We start from the raw sequence: 15,680 nt of genomic DNA on the forward strand, positions 1-15,680 counted from the left end.
ACACAGTAATCACTAATAATGTCTATACTCCTGGGTCCTGAAAGGGTTGTATCCCTCCCCTGCTACATGTATATAACACAGGAACCGCTGGGGCTTCTCCTCACACATATAAGAGCCGCCATTATGTGATTCCCGCCATCACCTTCTCCTCACACATATAAGAGCCGCCATTATGTGATTCCCGCCATCACCTTCTCCTCACATCATCTTCTCCCTCAGGTCACTGCTCTCCTCACACTCCATAACCCCGCCCCCTCGTCTTCCCGCCCTCTCACCTCATTGGCTGCTCTGCACTCCGCGGCCATTTTCTCTCCGCATCTCCATCACCTCAGAGTGTGAGAGACTCCAGGAGCCGCCTGACACCCGCGGAAGAGGAGACTGATCCCTCCCTCTCCCCTCACCTCCCCGCGGGGCTCTCCATGGCTCTGACAGGAAAATATATCTCTGGCTGCACTGCTGAGGAGGGACATAGAGCTGCAGGTGAGCACAGCGCCCCACACAGGACACACAGGGGACAGCATTAGTCAGGAGGGAGATGAAGCTGCAGATGAGCACAGCGCCCCGCACAGGACACACAGGGGACAGCATTAGTCAGGAGGGAGATGAAGCTGCAGGTGAGCACAGCGCCCCGCACAGGACACACAGGGAACAGCATTAGTCTGGAGGGAGATGGAGCTGCAGGTGAGCACAGCGCCCCACACAGGACACACAGGGGACAGCATTAGTCTGGAGGGAGATGAAGCTGCAGGTGAGCACAGCGCCCCACACAGGGGACAGCATTAGACTGGAGGGAGATAAAGCTGCAGGTGAGGACAGCGCCCCACACAGGACACACAGGGGACCGCATTAGACTGGAGGGAGATGGAGCTGCAGGTGAGCACAGCGCCCCACACAGGACACACGGGGGACAGCATTAGTCTGGAGGGAGATGGAGCTGCAGGTGAGCACAGCGCCCCACACAGGACACACAGGGGACAGCATTAGTCTGGAGGGAGATGGAGCTGCAGGTGAGCACAGCGCCCCACACAGCACACACAGGGGACAGCATTAGTCTGGAGGGAGATGGAGCTGCAGGTGAGCACAGAGCCCCACACAGGGGACAGCATTAGTCTGGAGGGAGATGAAGCTGCAGGTGAGCACAGCGCCCCACACAGGACACACAGGGGACAGCATTAGTCTGGAGGGAGATGAAGCTGCAGGTGAGCACAGCGCCCCACACAGGACACACAGGGACAGCATTAGACTGGAGGGAGATGAAGCTGCAGGAGAGCACAGCGCCCCACACAGGACACACAGGGGACAGCATTAGTCAGGAGGGAGATGAAGCTGCAGGTGAGCACAGCGCCCCACACAGGACACACAGGGGACAGCATTAGTCTGGAGGGAGATGAAGCTGCAGGTGAGCACAGCGCCCCACACAGGACACACAGGGGACAGCATTAGTCTGGAGGGAGATAGAGCTGCAGGTGAGCACAGCGCCCCACACAGGACACACAGGGGGACAGCATTAGTCTGGAGGGAGATGAAGCTGCAGGTGAGCACAGCGCCCCACACAGGACACACAGGGGGACAGCATTAGTCTGGAGGGAGATGAAGCTGCAGGTGAGCACAGCGCCCCACACAGGACACACAGGGGACAGCATTAGACTGGAGGGAGATAGAGCTGCAGGTGAGCACAGCGCCCCACACAGGACACACAGGGGACAGCATTAGTCTGGAGGGAGATGAAGCTGCAGGTGAGCACAGCGCCCCACACAGGGGACAGCATTAGTCTGGAGGGAGATGAAGCTGCAGGTGAGCACAGCGCCCCACACAGGACACACAGGGGACAGCATTAGTCTGGAGGGAGATGGAGCTGCAGGAGAGCACAGCGCCCCACACAGGACACACAGGGGACAGCATTAGTCTGGAGGGAGATGGAGCTGCAGGAGAGAACAGCGCCCCGCACAGGACATACAGGGGACAGCATTAGTCTGAAGGGAGATGGAGCTGCAGGAGAGCACAGCGCCCCACACAGGACACACAGGGGACAGCATTAGTCTGAAGGGAGATAGAGCTGCAGGAGAGCACAGTGCCCCACACAGGGGACAGTATTACACATAACACACGCTCCTGTGATGTCACACACGGGTAACACATAACACGCGCTCCTGTGATGTCACATATAGGTAACAGATAACACGCGCTCCTGTGATGTCACACACAGGTAACAGATAACACGCTCTCCTGTGATGTCACATACAGGTAACACATAACACGCGCTCCTGTGATGTCACACACAGGTAACAGATAACACGCGCTCCTGTGATGTCACACACAGGTAACAGATAACACGCGCTCCTGTGATGTTACATACAGGTAACAGATAACACGAGCTCCTGTGATGTCACACACAGGTAACACATAACATGCGCTCCTGTGATGTCACATACAGGTAACACATAACACGCTCTCCTGTGATGTCACATACAGGTAACAGATAACACGCGCTCCTGTGATGTCACATACAGGTAACAGATAACACGCGCTCCTGTGATGTCACACACAGGTAACAGATAACACGCTCTCCTGTGATGTCACACACAGGTAACACATAACACGCCCTCCTGTGATGTCACACACAGGTAACACATAACACGCGCTCCTGTGATGTCACATACAGGTAACAGATAACACGCCCTCCTGTGATGTCACATACAGGTAACACAACACGCGCTCCTGTGATGTCACATACAGGTAACACATAACACTCGCTCCTGTGATGTCACATTTTCAGCCACTTATGGCGATTTTTGTGATTCTGAATGGAAATGACACTATAAGTATTAATCACGTAGAAACAATAGTGACCGCACACCATGTGTGGGTGGTGCTCAATGTAGGATTCTCAGTCCATCCATAATCCACATAGAGAACATGGCACACACCAAACTGGTGCTGCAGCCTCACCACTCTCCTACCTACTACTGCAGACATTGCCAGATCATGCTTGACAAAGGTCGTGATGACCGAAACGTCGTATATTACCTCTGATCTGTATAGAATTATATAACTTTTGTTCAATTTCTACGGTGAAGGCTCCACTGTGTGAATTATACATTGAAAACGCTAAAAATAAAAAAATTAAAGAAAACCATTTTGGTGTGTGCCATGTTCTCTATGTGGACTATAAGTATTAATGACATCACGGCGTTGGTGCCTTAAAAGCGATGATGTGTCCGGCGTCCGCTCTCTGATAGTCTATGACTATGGGGCCACTGCCATTCTTTATGTTGTCATGTTGCTTTTCTTTATACGTGTCATTAATGTGAGAATAGCCCTGAACAGCAGAGGAGCAGCCTGTCCCAGACCTCAGCGGGGAAAGGGTTAAGACAGAAGTATTTACCTCAATCATCAGCACAACTGAAAGCGAAAGTAACTTCTATCCGGATCGTTCCTCCATTACTTCACTGGCGGCCATTTCCCTGCAGATCTCGTCTCTGTCCACACTGTGCGGCCTCCAGGTAATATCCCCCTCTCTTATCTGCTGTATATATATATATATATGTCCTGTCACATGTTATATGGTCTCTGTATACACTGTGCAGCCTCCAGGTAATATCCCCCTCTCTTATCTGCTGTATATATATATATGTCCTGTCACATGTTATATGGTCTCTGTATACACTGTGCAGCCTCCAGGTAATATCCCCCTCTCTTATCTGCTGTATATATATATATATATGTCCTGTCACATGTTATATGGTCTCTGTATACACTGTGCGGCCTCCAGGTAATATCCCCCTCTCTTATCTGCTGTATATATATATATATATATATATATATGTCCTGTCACATGTTATATGGTCTCTGTATACACTGTGCGGCCCCCAGGTAATATCCCCCTCTCTTATCTGCTGTATATATATATATATATGTCCTGTCACATGTTATATGGTCTCTGTATACACTGTGCAGCCTCCAGGTAATATCCCCCTCTCTTATCTGCTGTATATATATATATATATATATATATATGTCCTGTCACATGTTATATGGTCTCTGTATACACTGTGCGGCCCCCAGGTAATATCCCCCTCTCTTATCTGCTGTATATATATATATATATGTCCTGTCACATGTTATATGGTTTCTGTATACACTGTGCGGCCTCCAGGTAATATCTCTCTCTTATCTGCTGTGTATATATATATATATATATATGTCCTGTCACATGTTATATGGTCTCTGTATACACTGTGCAGCCTCCAGGTAATATCCCCCTCTCTTATCTGCTGTATATATGTATGTCCTGTCACATGTTATATGGTCTCTGTCTACACTGTGGACATATATAGGGATTTGCTAATGCTGCTAAGAAATAGTGTGATTAGCCTGTTGCCCCTGCTGTATTGCCTCAGAAACCCCAGAGATATAAACAGGGGTTGTTTTGTAAATACAATCTGCAGTAGTGATGGGAATTACGTCTCTTCTTAGTGAGCTGGCTCATTAGGCTCCGCCCACTAAGAAGAGCCAGCTATTTTGGCTCTTGAACAGGCCAATCCGTAACCCCATACCAAACCCCATACGTGGTGAGCTGTTTAGGGGAGGGGTTTAGTGAGCCATTAGCTCACAATGTTGTTCACATAAATGAGTCAGCTCTTTGTGCTGGTTCATTCTCGTATGACCTATGACCATAGCTCCCAATATTTTTGGAAGGGAAAGAAGAATAAAATGGCAGCACGCGTAGTGATCCTCCTAAGCCACACCCCCAATCTCGCCCTGGCCATGCCCCAACTTTTTACTATAGTATCATAATAATAGTCATCGTCTCAATAATAATAATAAATACATTTTTGCCCAGCCTGGGATTTAAACCCACAACCTCACAGCTCCATCTGCCATAGAGACACAGAGCCTCTACCCACTAGGCCAGTGGTGGCGAACCTATGGCACGGGTGCCAGAGGCGGCACTCGGAGCCCTTTTTATGGGCACCTGCACCATCACCCCAGAACACTAGACAAGACTCAAAGAATCTTCCTGCAGATCCAAGCAACTTAAAAGATGCTGCTTTCAGTCATATTTTGATACTTACTTTGATACTTGGGACTGTAGGAAGAGGGAGAATTAGACAGGGTCGGATTATTTTTGGAGGACCTCCTGCTGGCCCCAGAGGGAAACTGGAAAGAAGCTAAAATGATGAAAATTTTCCATCTATCCAGAGGTCGCGATAACGCCTCTGCAAGCGTCATAGATGCGTTTAAAGGCTGATTTACTCCCCCAAAAGATCACCAAGCGTATAAGTACGCTTGGTGATTTTCTTGTCTGAATGTTAGCTGCCGCTTCCAAGCGGTGACAGCGCCGGCTGCGATCATGCAAAATATTCTCTGCAGGATCGCAGCGCTGAGTGTCTGGAGGCAGGACAGGGAGGGACTTCCTGCTCACTGTCCGAGCCTCTCCCACGGGGCGCTGAGAGATGGGTGAGAGATGGTGGAGCCGAGGGGGGTGAGGGGGCGGAGCCGAGCGAGTGGTGAGAGATGGAGGAGCCGAGCGGGGGGTGGGGGAGGGATATCTATTACCGGGGCTGTGCTCCTGATCGGTGTACGATCGTGCACACAGCCAGTAACAGGATCGTGCTGTCTATGTGACAGCCCAATCGTGTACTGTGACAGGGGACTGATAATAATCGGCCCCCTGTCACAGCAGCCCCTGTATACAGTGAGAGGCTGCAGGGAAGGTGCTGTGCATCCTCTCTGCAGGTCTCTGTATATAAATCACTGATGACAGTGATCCAATGGGCTCTTACCATTAGATCATTGTTATCTGTCATCTATATTTGAGTATATTATATATTCCATTTCTAAATGTGCCCCTGCAAAAAAAAAAAAAAAGTTATGTTCCCAAACTCCAGAAAATAAATGAAATAAAAATTCAGCAGCATCAGCCCAAGACTGGGCTGGGGGCCGCCATCAGCCATAGTCCGCTCTGTAGACAATAAGGCTGCATTCACACAAACGTATGCCCGCCAGGCCGTAGCCGTGCAGACGTGTTTAGTGACATGGAGAGGAGGAAGGGGTGACCGGCATTGGGTAATGTCCTTTTCCCGTGTACGGAGCGGTATTGCTCCGTGCGGCCATTGCCTTCTACTAGGGACCTAAAAGCCGCAAACTTGCGGTTGTACATGCGTCCCCCATATGGTGTGAATGTAGCCTAAGAGCGATGCCACACATGGCATTTTTGGTCCGTTTTTAGTCAGTTTTTCCCAATTATCTTAATAGAAAAACAGGTTGTAAGCAGCCAAATGCATGGTAAACGGACTGAAAACGGAGGTTTAACCCCTTAAGGACGCAGCCATTTTACAGCTTAAGGCTCAGCCCGATTTTTTGGATTCTGACTTGCTTCGCTTTATATGGTTATAACTTTTGAACACTGTTACTTATCAAAACGATTCTGAGATAGTTTTTTCCCCACATGTTGTGCTTCATTTTAGTGGTAAATTTTGGCAGATAAGTTTTGCGTTTATTTACAAAAAAAAGAAAATATGATAAATTTTTTGAAAAATTTGCCATTTTCGAAATTCTAAATCATTGCGTTTTCAGGCAGATAGATTTACCAGCTAAATAAGTTGCTGAATAACATTTCCCATTTGTCTACTTTACATTTTCATAATTTCTGAAATATCTGGATAATTTATTTTGACGTCACACGGCTTACAAATAGAATATCGCTTTTCCGGATTTTCAGAATTGACTATTTTGGGGATAAATACAGTTTTGAATGAAATTTTACATATTTAGCATCAAAACCCCCCTATATAATCTACCCATTTTCAAATCTGCACCCCTCAAGCTATCAGAAACAGCTTTTACGAAGATTGTTAACCCCTTGAGATCTTCATAGTAATTGAATCAAAATGGAGGTGAAATTTAGAATGGTCAATTGTTTACACATTTCCAAAATATAAAAAGAGAAAACCCACCATACAATTTGTTCTGCAATTTCTCCTGAGTACAAAGACCCCCCACATGTGGCCATTACTTGTGTTATGGGGGCACAGCGAGGCGCAGAAGGGAAGGAGGGCGCTGCAGCTGCCAGGATTTTAGTTTCCTCATTGGCCCCTTTTGAAGGCTATAAAATTTTCGCTTTTTCGTTATTGGGGCCATGTGACGGCATTTTTTTTGCGGGATGAGATGCTTTTTCCATTGTTACCATTTTGGGGTTGGTATCACCTATTGTTGAAAATTTAGGCCCCTTCCCCACTTGCGAGTGTGATGCGATGAACTCGCATCACACTCGCAACGCAAGCTGTCGGGAACGCACGGCCCGAACGCTGCACCGCGGGAGTGAACTGACATGCTGAGTTCACTCCCGCGGTGCAGCGTTCAGGCCGTGCGTTCCCGGCAGCTTGCGTTGCGAGTGTGATGCGAGTTCATCGCATCACACTCGCAAGTGGGGAACGGGCCTTAGGAACCTTTTTGAGGGCAGGAGTAGAAAAGCATCAATTCTGTACTGGATTTTTGACTTTTTTTTTTTTGGTGTTCACCGTATAGACTAATAATCCTGTTATCTTTATTCTATGGGTTGATACGATTACGGGGATACCAGACATGAATATATTTTCTTACGTTTTACTAAATTTGTCAAACAAAACCCTAATGTGGGGAAAAATCTATAATTTTTGTATTGCCATCTTCCAAGTGGCATAACTTTGTTACGTTTTTGGCTACGGAGCTGGTTGATGGCTTGTTTTTTGCGGGACATGTTGTACTTTGCACCAGTATCATGTCTGAGTACATATGGTTTTTTGGTCGCATTTTATATCATTTTTTGTGGGATTGAAAAGGTAAAAATCATAATTTTTGGAGGGTTTATAACAGTTTTTTTTTACGGCGTTTATCGTGGGGGTTCAATAATGATTTACTTTTATTCTACGGGTTGTTACGGACGCGGTGATACTATATATGTGGGGTTTGTGTTATGATTTAGACCAGTGATTTTCAACCAGTGTGCCGTGGCACACTAGTGTGCCGCGACACATGGTCAGGTGTGCCGCGGGGAAAGTTCCCCAAACTATGGTGCCACCTGTGTTTTGTTTCCCAGAGAAATGTAATATGAGAAATACTATAGTCATGAGGCTGGAGTACTACAAGTACCAGCTCATATGCTGAGTATATGAGCTGGCACTTGTAGTCTGGCCTCATGACCATAGTACTTCTCATTGTACGCCTTTATTTTGCAGTATATGAGCCACATAATAATCAGCACCATATACTAAAAACAGGGAGAAACTGAGAACTGTTGAGGAAGAGCTTTGTGTGTGTCTTTCCACCATTCCTGCCAGGATATCCCTTTTGTGTTCATTGAAACAGGCCCAGGCCCAGGAGTGAGTAAAATAAATTTAGAATCTATATTATTAACTATATGTATAATATGACTGTTTTAGTGTCATTTTGTGCTATTTTGGTTGGTGGTGTGCCCCAGGATTTTCTAAGTATAAAAAGTGTGCCACGGCTCAAAAAAGGTTGAAAATCACTGATTTAGACTTTTTTTTTTGAGTTATATGTCTCTTTATATGTTTTGGGGGTTTGGGGCATTTTTAGTGATTTATGACTATTTTTTTATTGAATAACTTTTTTTTTTACTTTTTCACTTTTATACCATGGGATATGAACAAGCAATCTTCTGATTGCTTCTTCATGATAATATTCTGCAATACTCATGTATTGCAGAGTATTATCAGTGTCAGCCTATGCACTTGCATAGGCTGGCACTTTGCCAGTAAGATGACGTCACAGACGCCATCTTACTGGCAATTCTTGCTAGTAACTCTGGGGTCCAGATCGGACCCCAGAGTTACTATAGCAACGATCGGCGCCCCCCGAAAACGGTTCGGGGGGGCCGATCGTGGGGGAAAGACCCCCCAGATACTTGTTAGATGCCGCGGTCGCGCTGACCGCGGCATCTAACGGGTTAAGCACCCGCGATCGGAGACAACTCCGATCGCGGGTGTTACACTGGGGTGCCGGCTATTAGTTACAGCCGGCACCCCGTGTTTCCCGATGCCGGTTCGGCTCTGATCCAGAGCCGAGCCGGCATAGGAGCCGTGGCGGATATATCCGCCACTGAGCGCTAAGTCACTGCGCTCCGTGGCGGATATATCCGCCGCGGAGCGTGAAGGGGTTAAAAACGGACATAAAACGCCATGTGTGACATCACCCAAGGGTGAGGTTATTACATACATTTTCAAACACATCACAACAGATCTGAGAAGAGATTTGCCTAATTGCATTGCTGTTAACATTTCGTTTACAAAACGCAATAGAATTGCGTTGATGCATGCGTTTTGTTAACACAATATTGACAGCAATGTAATTATGCAAATCTCTTCTCAGCTGTTCTGATGTGTTTGAAAATGCCATGTGTGAAGACACCACAAAAATGTTGTGCAGCACTTGTTTAATACATACTTGCTTTTTGAGGGCGCATTCACACGATGCGTTGCGTTTTTGACACATTCCAAAGGCTTGAACCTTGATCACATGTTGAAGTAACATTGCGTTTCCATTGCATTTGCTAAAACCCAATGTTACTTCAACATGTGAGGCCTTTGGAATGCGTCAAAAACGCATAAAAAAGTGACTCAATGCATCGTGTGAATGCGCCCTAAAGGGATTTTCCCAAGAATTCAAATTGGGCCCTATCCCGTGGATATGGCCTAACTTGAATTTGTGGGAAAACCCTTTTAGGGCGCTGTCCCACGTTGCGTTCGCAGACGCAGACCAAACCACGCCCACCGGGGCGGTTCGATCACATAGGTGTTTCTATGGAAACGCCTGCGATCGGGAACGAGCCGCGCAGGCGTTTCCATAGAAAAACACCGATGCGATCGGACCGCCCCGGTGGGCGCGGTTTGGTCTGCGTCTGCGTTTGCGAATGCAACTTGGGACAGCGCCCTTAAGCACAGAAAACAGGAGCTGTAACTTTTTCCTTGTATTAATAGACGTCTCTTAACACTATAAATACGCCTATGCATTATATATTTATTAATGAAAATTTCGTACTTCTCCTCGGTTAAAAATACTCCTCAAAAATTGTGAGACGAGTATTATTACCCTTCTGGAAAAATGTTAGTGCGACCTCTGCATCTATCTACTGTGTTGTTGTCTTCAGGAGGCCAATATGATTGAAAGTTGTTGAACAGGGAGCAATAAGATACTGCTTTAATTTTTTGGTTGGCACCTCAAAAGGTTCGCATCACTGCACTAGGCTATGGGCTTAGTGGTTGTCTATTTGTGGATTTTATGTAACTAAGGCCGCGGTCACACGATCCGCTAGGCGTCCGTTCATATAACGCGACGCTAGCGCACAGGGGGCGGTCCTCGGCCCGAACGCACATGCGTTAACAGGGAAACGCATGCGATTGATAAGCCGATCGCATGCGTTTCCCTGTTAACGCATGTGCGTTCGGGCCGAGGACCGCCCCCTGTGCGCTAGCGTCGCGTTATATGAACGGACGCCTAGCGGATCGTGTGACCGCGGCCTAAGAGCTGTTATCTGCTACTGTTACACTGTGACACAGATTGCACTGGTATATAGAGAGGGATCTTCTCAGAGATTATTATTGTAACAGGGGCCCCTGCAACTGGATCATATCTTGTGTTGTCTGGAGGTATTGTGCATAGGACGGGGTGAGCACTCTTCATACACAGGTGGGGTTTGCTGCATATTGCCTCTTAGGGTGCGGTCACACGTTGCATTTACTGCATGTGTTTAAAAACGCATTGCTACAACTGAAGGGAGATTTGCCTAATTAAACAGCTGTTAACACCTGCGTTTACAAAATGAATGTGTTAACCGCAATGTTAACGTATGTGTTAACAATGCGTTAACACTTGCGTTTTGTAAACGCAAGCGTTAACAGCTGTTTAATTAGGGAAATATCCCTTCAGCTGTAGCAATGCGTTTTTAAACGCATGCAGTAAACGCGACGTGTGACCGCACCCCCACGTCTTCCGATGCAGCTGGCAAAGCTGACAACGGCGTTTAAAAAACGGTGGCGCATGGGCAATACAGTAGTATTGCAGTATATGGTAGGAACGATCAGACAATCTAGGGTTAATGTACCCTAGAGTGTCTAAAAAAAAAATAGTAAAAATAAAATTTCTAAAATGTTTCAAAAATAATTAAAAAAGGAAAAAACAAAAGTTCAAATCACCCCCCTTTCCCTAGAAATGATATAAAACGTAATAAACAGTAATAATAACAGACACAATAGGTAATGCTTGATCTATCCAAATCTAAAACTACTTAATGCCGGCGGCTATCCCCATAGCGACTTTTACACCATTTTACAACACATAGAAAATGGAATAAAAAGTGATCAAAATGTCACACAGTCCTAAAAATGATAGCTATGAAAAAGTTATTAAATTAAAACCTGTATATATTAATTTGGTATCCCTGCGATGGTACCAAACCAAAAAAGAAAGTAGACGTGTTATATAAAGCGCACAGTGACAGCCATAAAAACTGAGCCCACAAGGACATGATACAAACACGTTTTTTCCAATTTTACCACATTTGGAATTTTTTTCCAGCTTCCCAGTACACGGCCTGGAATAATAAATAACATCACGGGAAAGTAAAATTTGTTACGCACAAAATAAGCCCTCACACAGCTCTGTACACGGAAAAATTAAAAAGTTATGGATTTGTGAAGGTGGAGAGCGAGAAATGAGCGAAAGAACCTTCATTTTCTTAGAACTCAAAGATGAATAAATGCATGTAGGTAATCCTACAATTCTATCAAAATATAGAAATGATTGCTCCATACAGTGGAAAAAATGGAAAAAAATCCTAATGTCTAAATCGCCGCTATTTTATCCACACACAAAAATAAAGTAATCAAATGATCGTACAGTCGCCAAAATTGGGATAAATGAAAAAAAATATAGAAATTTTGTATTTTCTTGATTGTACTGACCAAAAGGATAAAGGGAAGGGGACATTTGGAGCGCACAGTAAAAGCCGGGAAAACAGAGTAAGAAAATGGTGCAAATGTGATTTTTTTTCAGAAATTCAATACATAAAAAATATTTATTACCGTTTTTTTTTTTTTTTTTTTTTTTTTTTTTAAATCAAAGGTGCCTTATATATGAACTGTACTTACAGACAACAGCTGCCTTGTACTGTGCACAGGTCTGCCACCTGCTGGTCATTCATCCTGGTCATAATCAGGTGCGCCTTATAATCCGGTGCGCCTTATATGAAACTAGATGTTTTAGCAGGCATTTATTTATGGTGCGCCTTATAATCCGGTGCGCCTTATAGTCCGAAAAAATGCGGTACATGTTCTTAGCTTGCATGGAGTAATAGAATTTGCTTTCGATTGAGGGGAGTAAAAAATAGTGACGCAAACACTGAAATAAGGTGACAGACAGTGGCGTAATAAGACTGTAATGTGCCACGGTACAAACTTTGTGTCAGGGCCCCATATAGCAAAAACCCACAGCGATGTCCACACATTATATTGAGCAAACACTTGTACTGCATAAGCACACAGATAAATATGTGCCTGTAATGAATGTAATGCAAATATACTGCACACAGAAATATATACAGGCCGTCCCTGGGTTACATACAAGATAGGGTCTGTAGGTTTGTTCTTAAGTTGAGTTTGTATGCAAGTCGGAACTGTATACTTTATCATTGTAATCCCAGTCAGAACTTTTTTGGTCTCTGTGACAATTTAAAAATGTTGGGTTGTCATAAGAATCAATATTAACCCTAAGGCCGCGGTCACACGATGCGCCTGACGCATGCGTTGCAAGGCGCACGTTTGGCGCGTGCGTTTGACGCATGCTTCAAGAGCGCATGCGTTACTGTGACGCATGCGTCTTTCTTGCGTTTGCATTGCCAACCCCCAATTGCAAGCCATGGACACCTGTGTAGCAATATATAAGTGCAAACGCAGGTCCGTTTTTTTGTGGTGTTTGTGTTTGATGGTGGTGTCTAATGATGGAGCAATATACTGGGCCAAGCAGAGATATTATCATGGGATGTGGTGCTGTTATTCTTGGACTTGCAGCGCGTCGTCGCAGGCTTCGCAAATTGGTATTTTTCTTTCACTTTTACATTTTGTTTATTTTTTCTAGAACTGCTTTGGAAGTTATTTTTTAATCTTCTTTTAAAGGAACAAAGTCAGCGCCATTTGAGAAGACGATTATGGGTTCATCCTTTGTTGCAAGGACGGGATAGCCACGGACAGTTTTTTCAATTGTTTGTTGAATTACGCAGGTATATATATATATATATATTTAAAATGTTTCTTACATTATCCTGGTTTAGTAAATACCTGTATATCTGTGGACCAGCGTCTAAGCTATGTTCCGTATTTGTCAACAAAATGGACAACCATATTGACTCCAGTCTAAGGTGTGGGTGGGAAATGCATTGGTCACAGCACCACTTCAGAATATAGCCAACAAGGCAACAGAAGTATACAGGCAGGTCAATTCTTTTTTAAATGATGTTACATTATATACTCACCCCTTTGGCAGCCCCGATGCTCTGCGTGGCTCCATGAGTTTGACGTGGCTGATCTTCTTTCTTCCACACGGCTCCTCCTATTTTTTTGGACTTCTGTATTCTGTTGCATAGATGCAGGCAGGAACATACTATGATGCCGCTGATTAATAAGTCATATTATGCAACAGCTGGCAGATAACTATGCCGCCTGTTACAGAACACCAAATACAGAGGAGTGGACACGGGCAATACAGAAGAGTACCCGTGCACACATTGTTGATCCATGTTTTTAATTGCGGCTGTTGTTGTGAAAGTATCCTTATTTTTTATTTTAACCTACATGTTTTTTTTTTTGTTTTTTTTGGACCCCCGTTTTTTTTTTTTTTTCAAAAAAGCAAAAAAAAAGCTGGCTTATTTTAAGAATTGTATTGGTTTTATGTATGTGTGCATTTTATTAAGTGCTTTATAGTTAAATATTTATTAAAAAAGTTATCTCTTCTTTGTCTCATAGGTATCCTAATAAATTTCAGGAATATTGCCGTTTAAGTATAGAGCAATATGACTTTTTGCTTGGCCTTATTAAGCAGCAAATAACATTCCAATCTACTGTGATGAGGCAAGCAATATCTCCTGAACAACGTCTACTTGTAACGTTAAGGTTTGTTTTTTTAAATTTTTTAACCTGTAAAAAAGAAATTATTACACCAAAGTGATATCTTTGTTTCTTTCTTTCAATAAAGGTTCCTGGCCACAGGGGAGAGCTATCACTCCATGCAGCATCAGTTTCGGATAGGGAAAAGTACATTGTGCAAAATCATTCCACATACTTGCGCGGTGATATGGGCTGCTTTGCAGCCTCGCTGCATGCCTTTTCCCACCACAAACTATTTTCAAGCCATTTCGAAAGGTTTTGAGGAAAAGACGGATTTCCCAAATTGTCTTGGAGCAATTGATGGGAAGCATATCCGTGTGATACAGCCACCTCATTCAGGGACTCTTTTTTTCAATTATAAAAAATATTTTTCAATTGTCTTACTTGCCATTGCGGACAGTGACAGTAATTTTATTGCCATTGAAACTGGTTCGTATGGCAGCACAAATGATTCGAGAATACTCGAAACCAGTGCAATGGCAAGACAGCTTCTTCAAAAACATATTAATATTCCTCCGGCCAAAGCACTTACTGGGAGCTCCACAATTCTCCCCCATGTCTTTGTGGCCGACGAGGCATTTGGTCTCCGCACTCACTTATTGAGACCATACTGTAAGCGGGGTTTGACAAATATGAAACGGATTTATAATGCCCGTTTATCTCGAGCCCGCAAGACTGTGGAGTGCGCTTTTGGCATATTAAGTGGGCAATGGCGTTTACTTAAAACAGCTATATGCCTAAGTGTAGAAAATGTAGACACAGTTGTGAAGGCATGCTGTGTTCTGCATAATTTCAGTCGAATTGGTAGGTCTCCACAGGCACTGCTTGACGTTGGCAATGATGTCAACCTTGCAAATACAATAGACCAATGCAATTGCCGTGCTTTATCTGGATGGCGCACAAGAGATGAATTTCTCAAATATTTTAATAGTGAGCACGGGGCAGTTGCTTGGCAGTATGATGCCATTTAATTTTTTTTTTTATATTTTTCATTTACTGTATCTGCATTTCATTATTTTGATGGTTGTAATAAAATCTAATTTTTCTTTATTTTGGGCTTATGTGGTTTAACAATGTTCAATGATTCTAAAAACAACTCTTTTTTTTTTTTTTTTTTTTTATTTTATAATGCACTGAAACATTAACCTCTTTTTTTTTTTTTTGTTTTAAATATCCAAAAGGCTATATTTGTAAAACCAAATTTAGAAAAATACAAAAAAAAAGGTGTTTAAGATTTCAAACACAATATGATCCATTGGATCTCTTTGAAAATTTAAAGTAAATTTTTCAAAAAACAAAAATGGTTAAACCTCATTGCATAAAATTGGATTATGCTTAAACCCAGCAAGTAAGGCCGTGGTCACACGTTCCGGTATCTGTCCTTTCATAATGCAACATTAGCGCACAGGGGACGGTCCTTTCCCTTTGTAAAAATGCATTTTGAGGTATACTTCTGCAAATGACATATTGATCACATGCTTTTGCATGGAAAGGCTTGTAAGTATTGTCAAAGGTCCGCCC

General features: G+C 44.1%; 1 protein-coding gene across 1 annotated transcript; it reads left to right on the forward strand.

Annotated features, from left to right (window-relative positions):
• The first annotated feature begins 357 nt into the window (after window positions 1–357).
• Window positions 358–15,209, forward strand: LOC140069240 (uncharacterized). Its single transcript, XM_072114700.1, has 5 exons — window positions 358–480; window positions 3,318–3,503; window positions 13,173–13,276; window positions 14,019–14,165; window positions 14,248–15,209. Exons 4-5 carry the CDS (start codon window positions 14,119–14,121, stop codon window positions 15,128–15,130), a joined length of 930 nt encoding a protein of 309 aa, XP_071970801.1. The 5' UTR covers window positions 358–480; window positions 3,318–3,503; window positions 13,173–13,276; window positions 14,019–14,118; the 3' UTR covers window positions 15,131–15,209.
• Window positions 15,210–15,680: the final 471 nt, after the last annotated feature.

The sequence above is a fragment of the Engystomops pustulosus genome, chromosome 7 (genome assembly GCF_040894005.1).
Source record: "Engystomops pustulosus chromosome 7, aEngPut4.maternal, whole genome shotgun sequence".
Taxonomy (NCBI): Eukaryota; Metazoa; Chordata; class Amphibia; order Anura; family Leptodactylidae; genus Engystomops; species Engystomops pustulosus.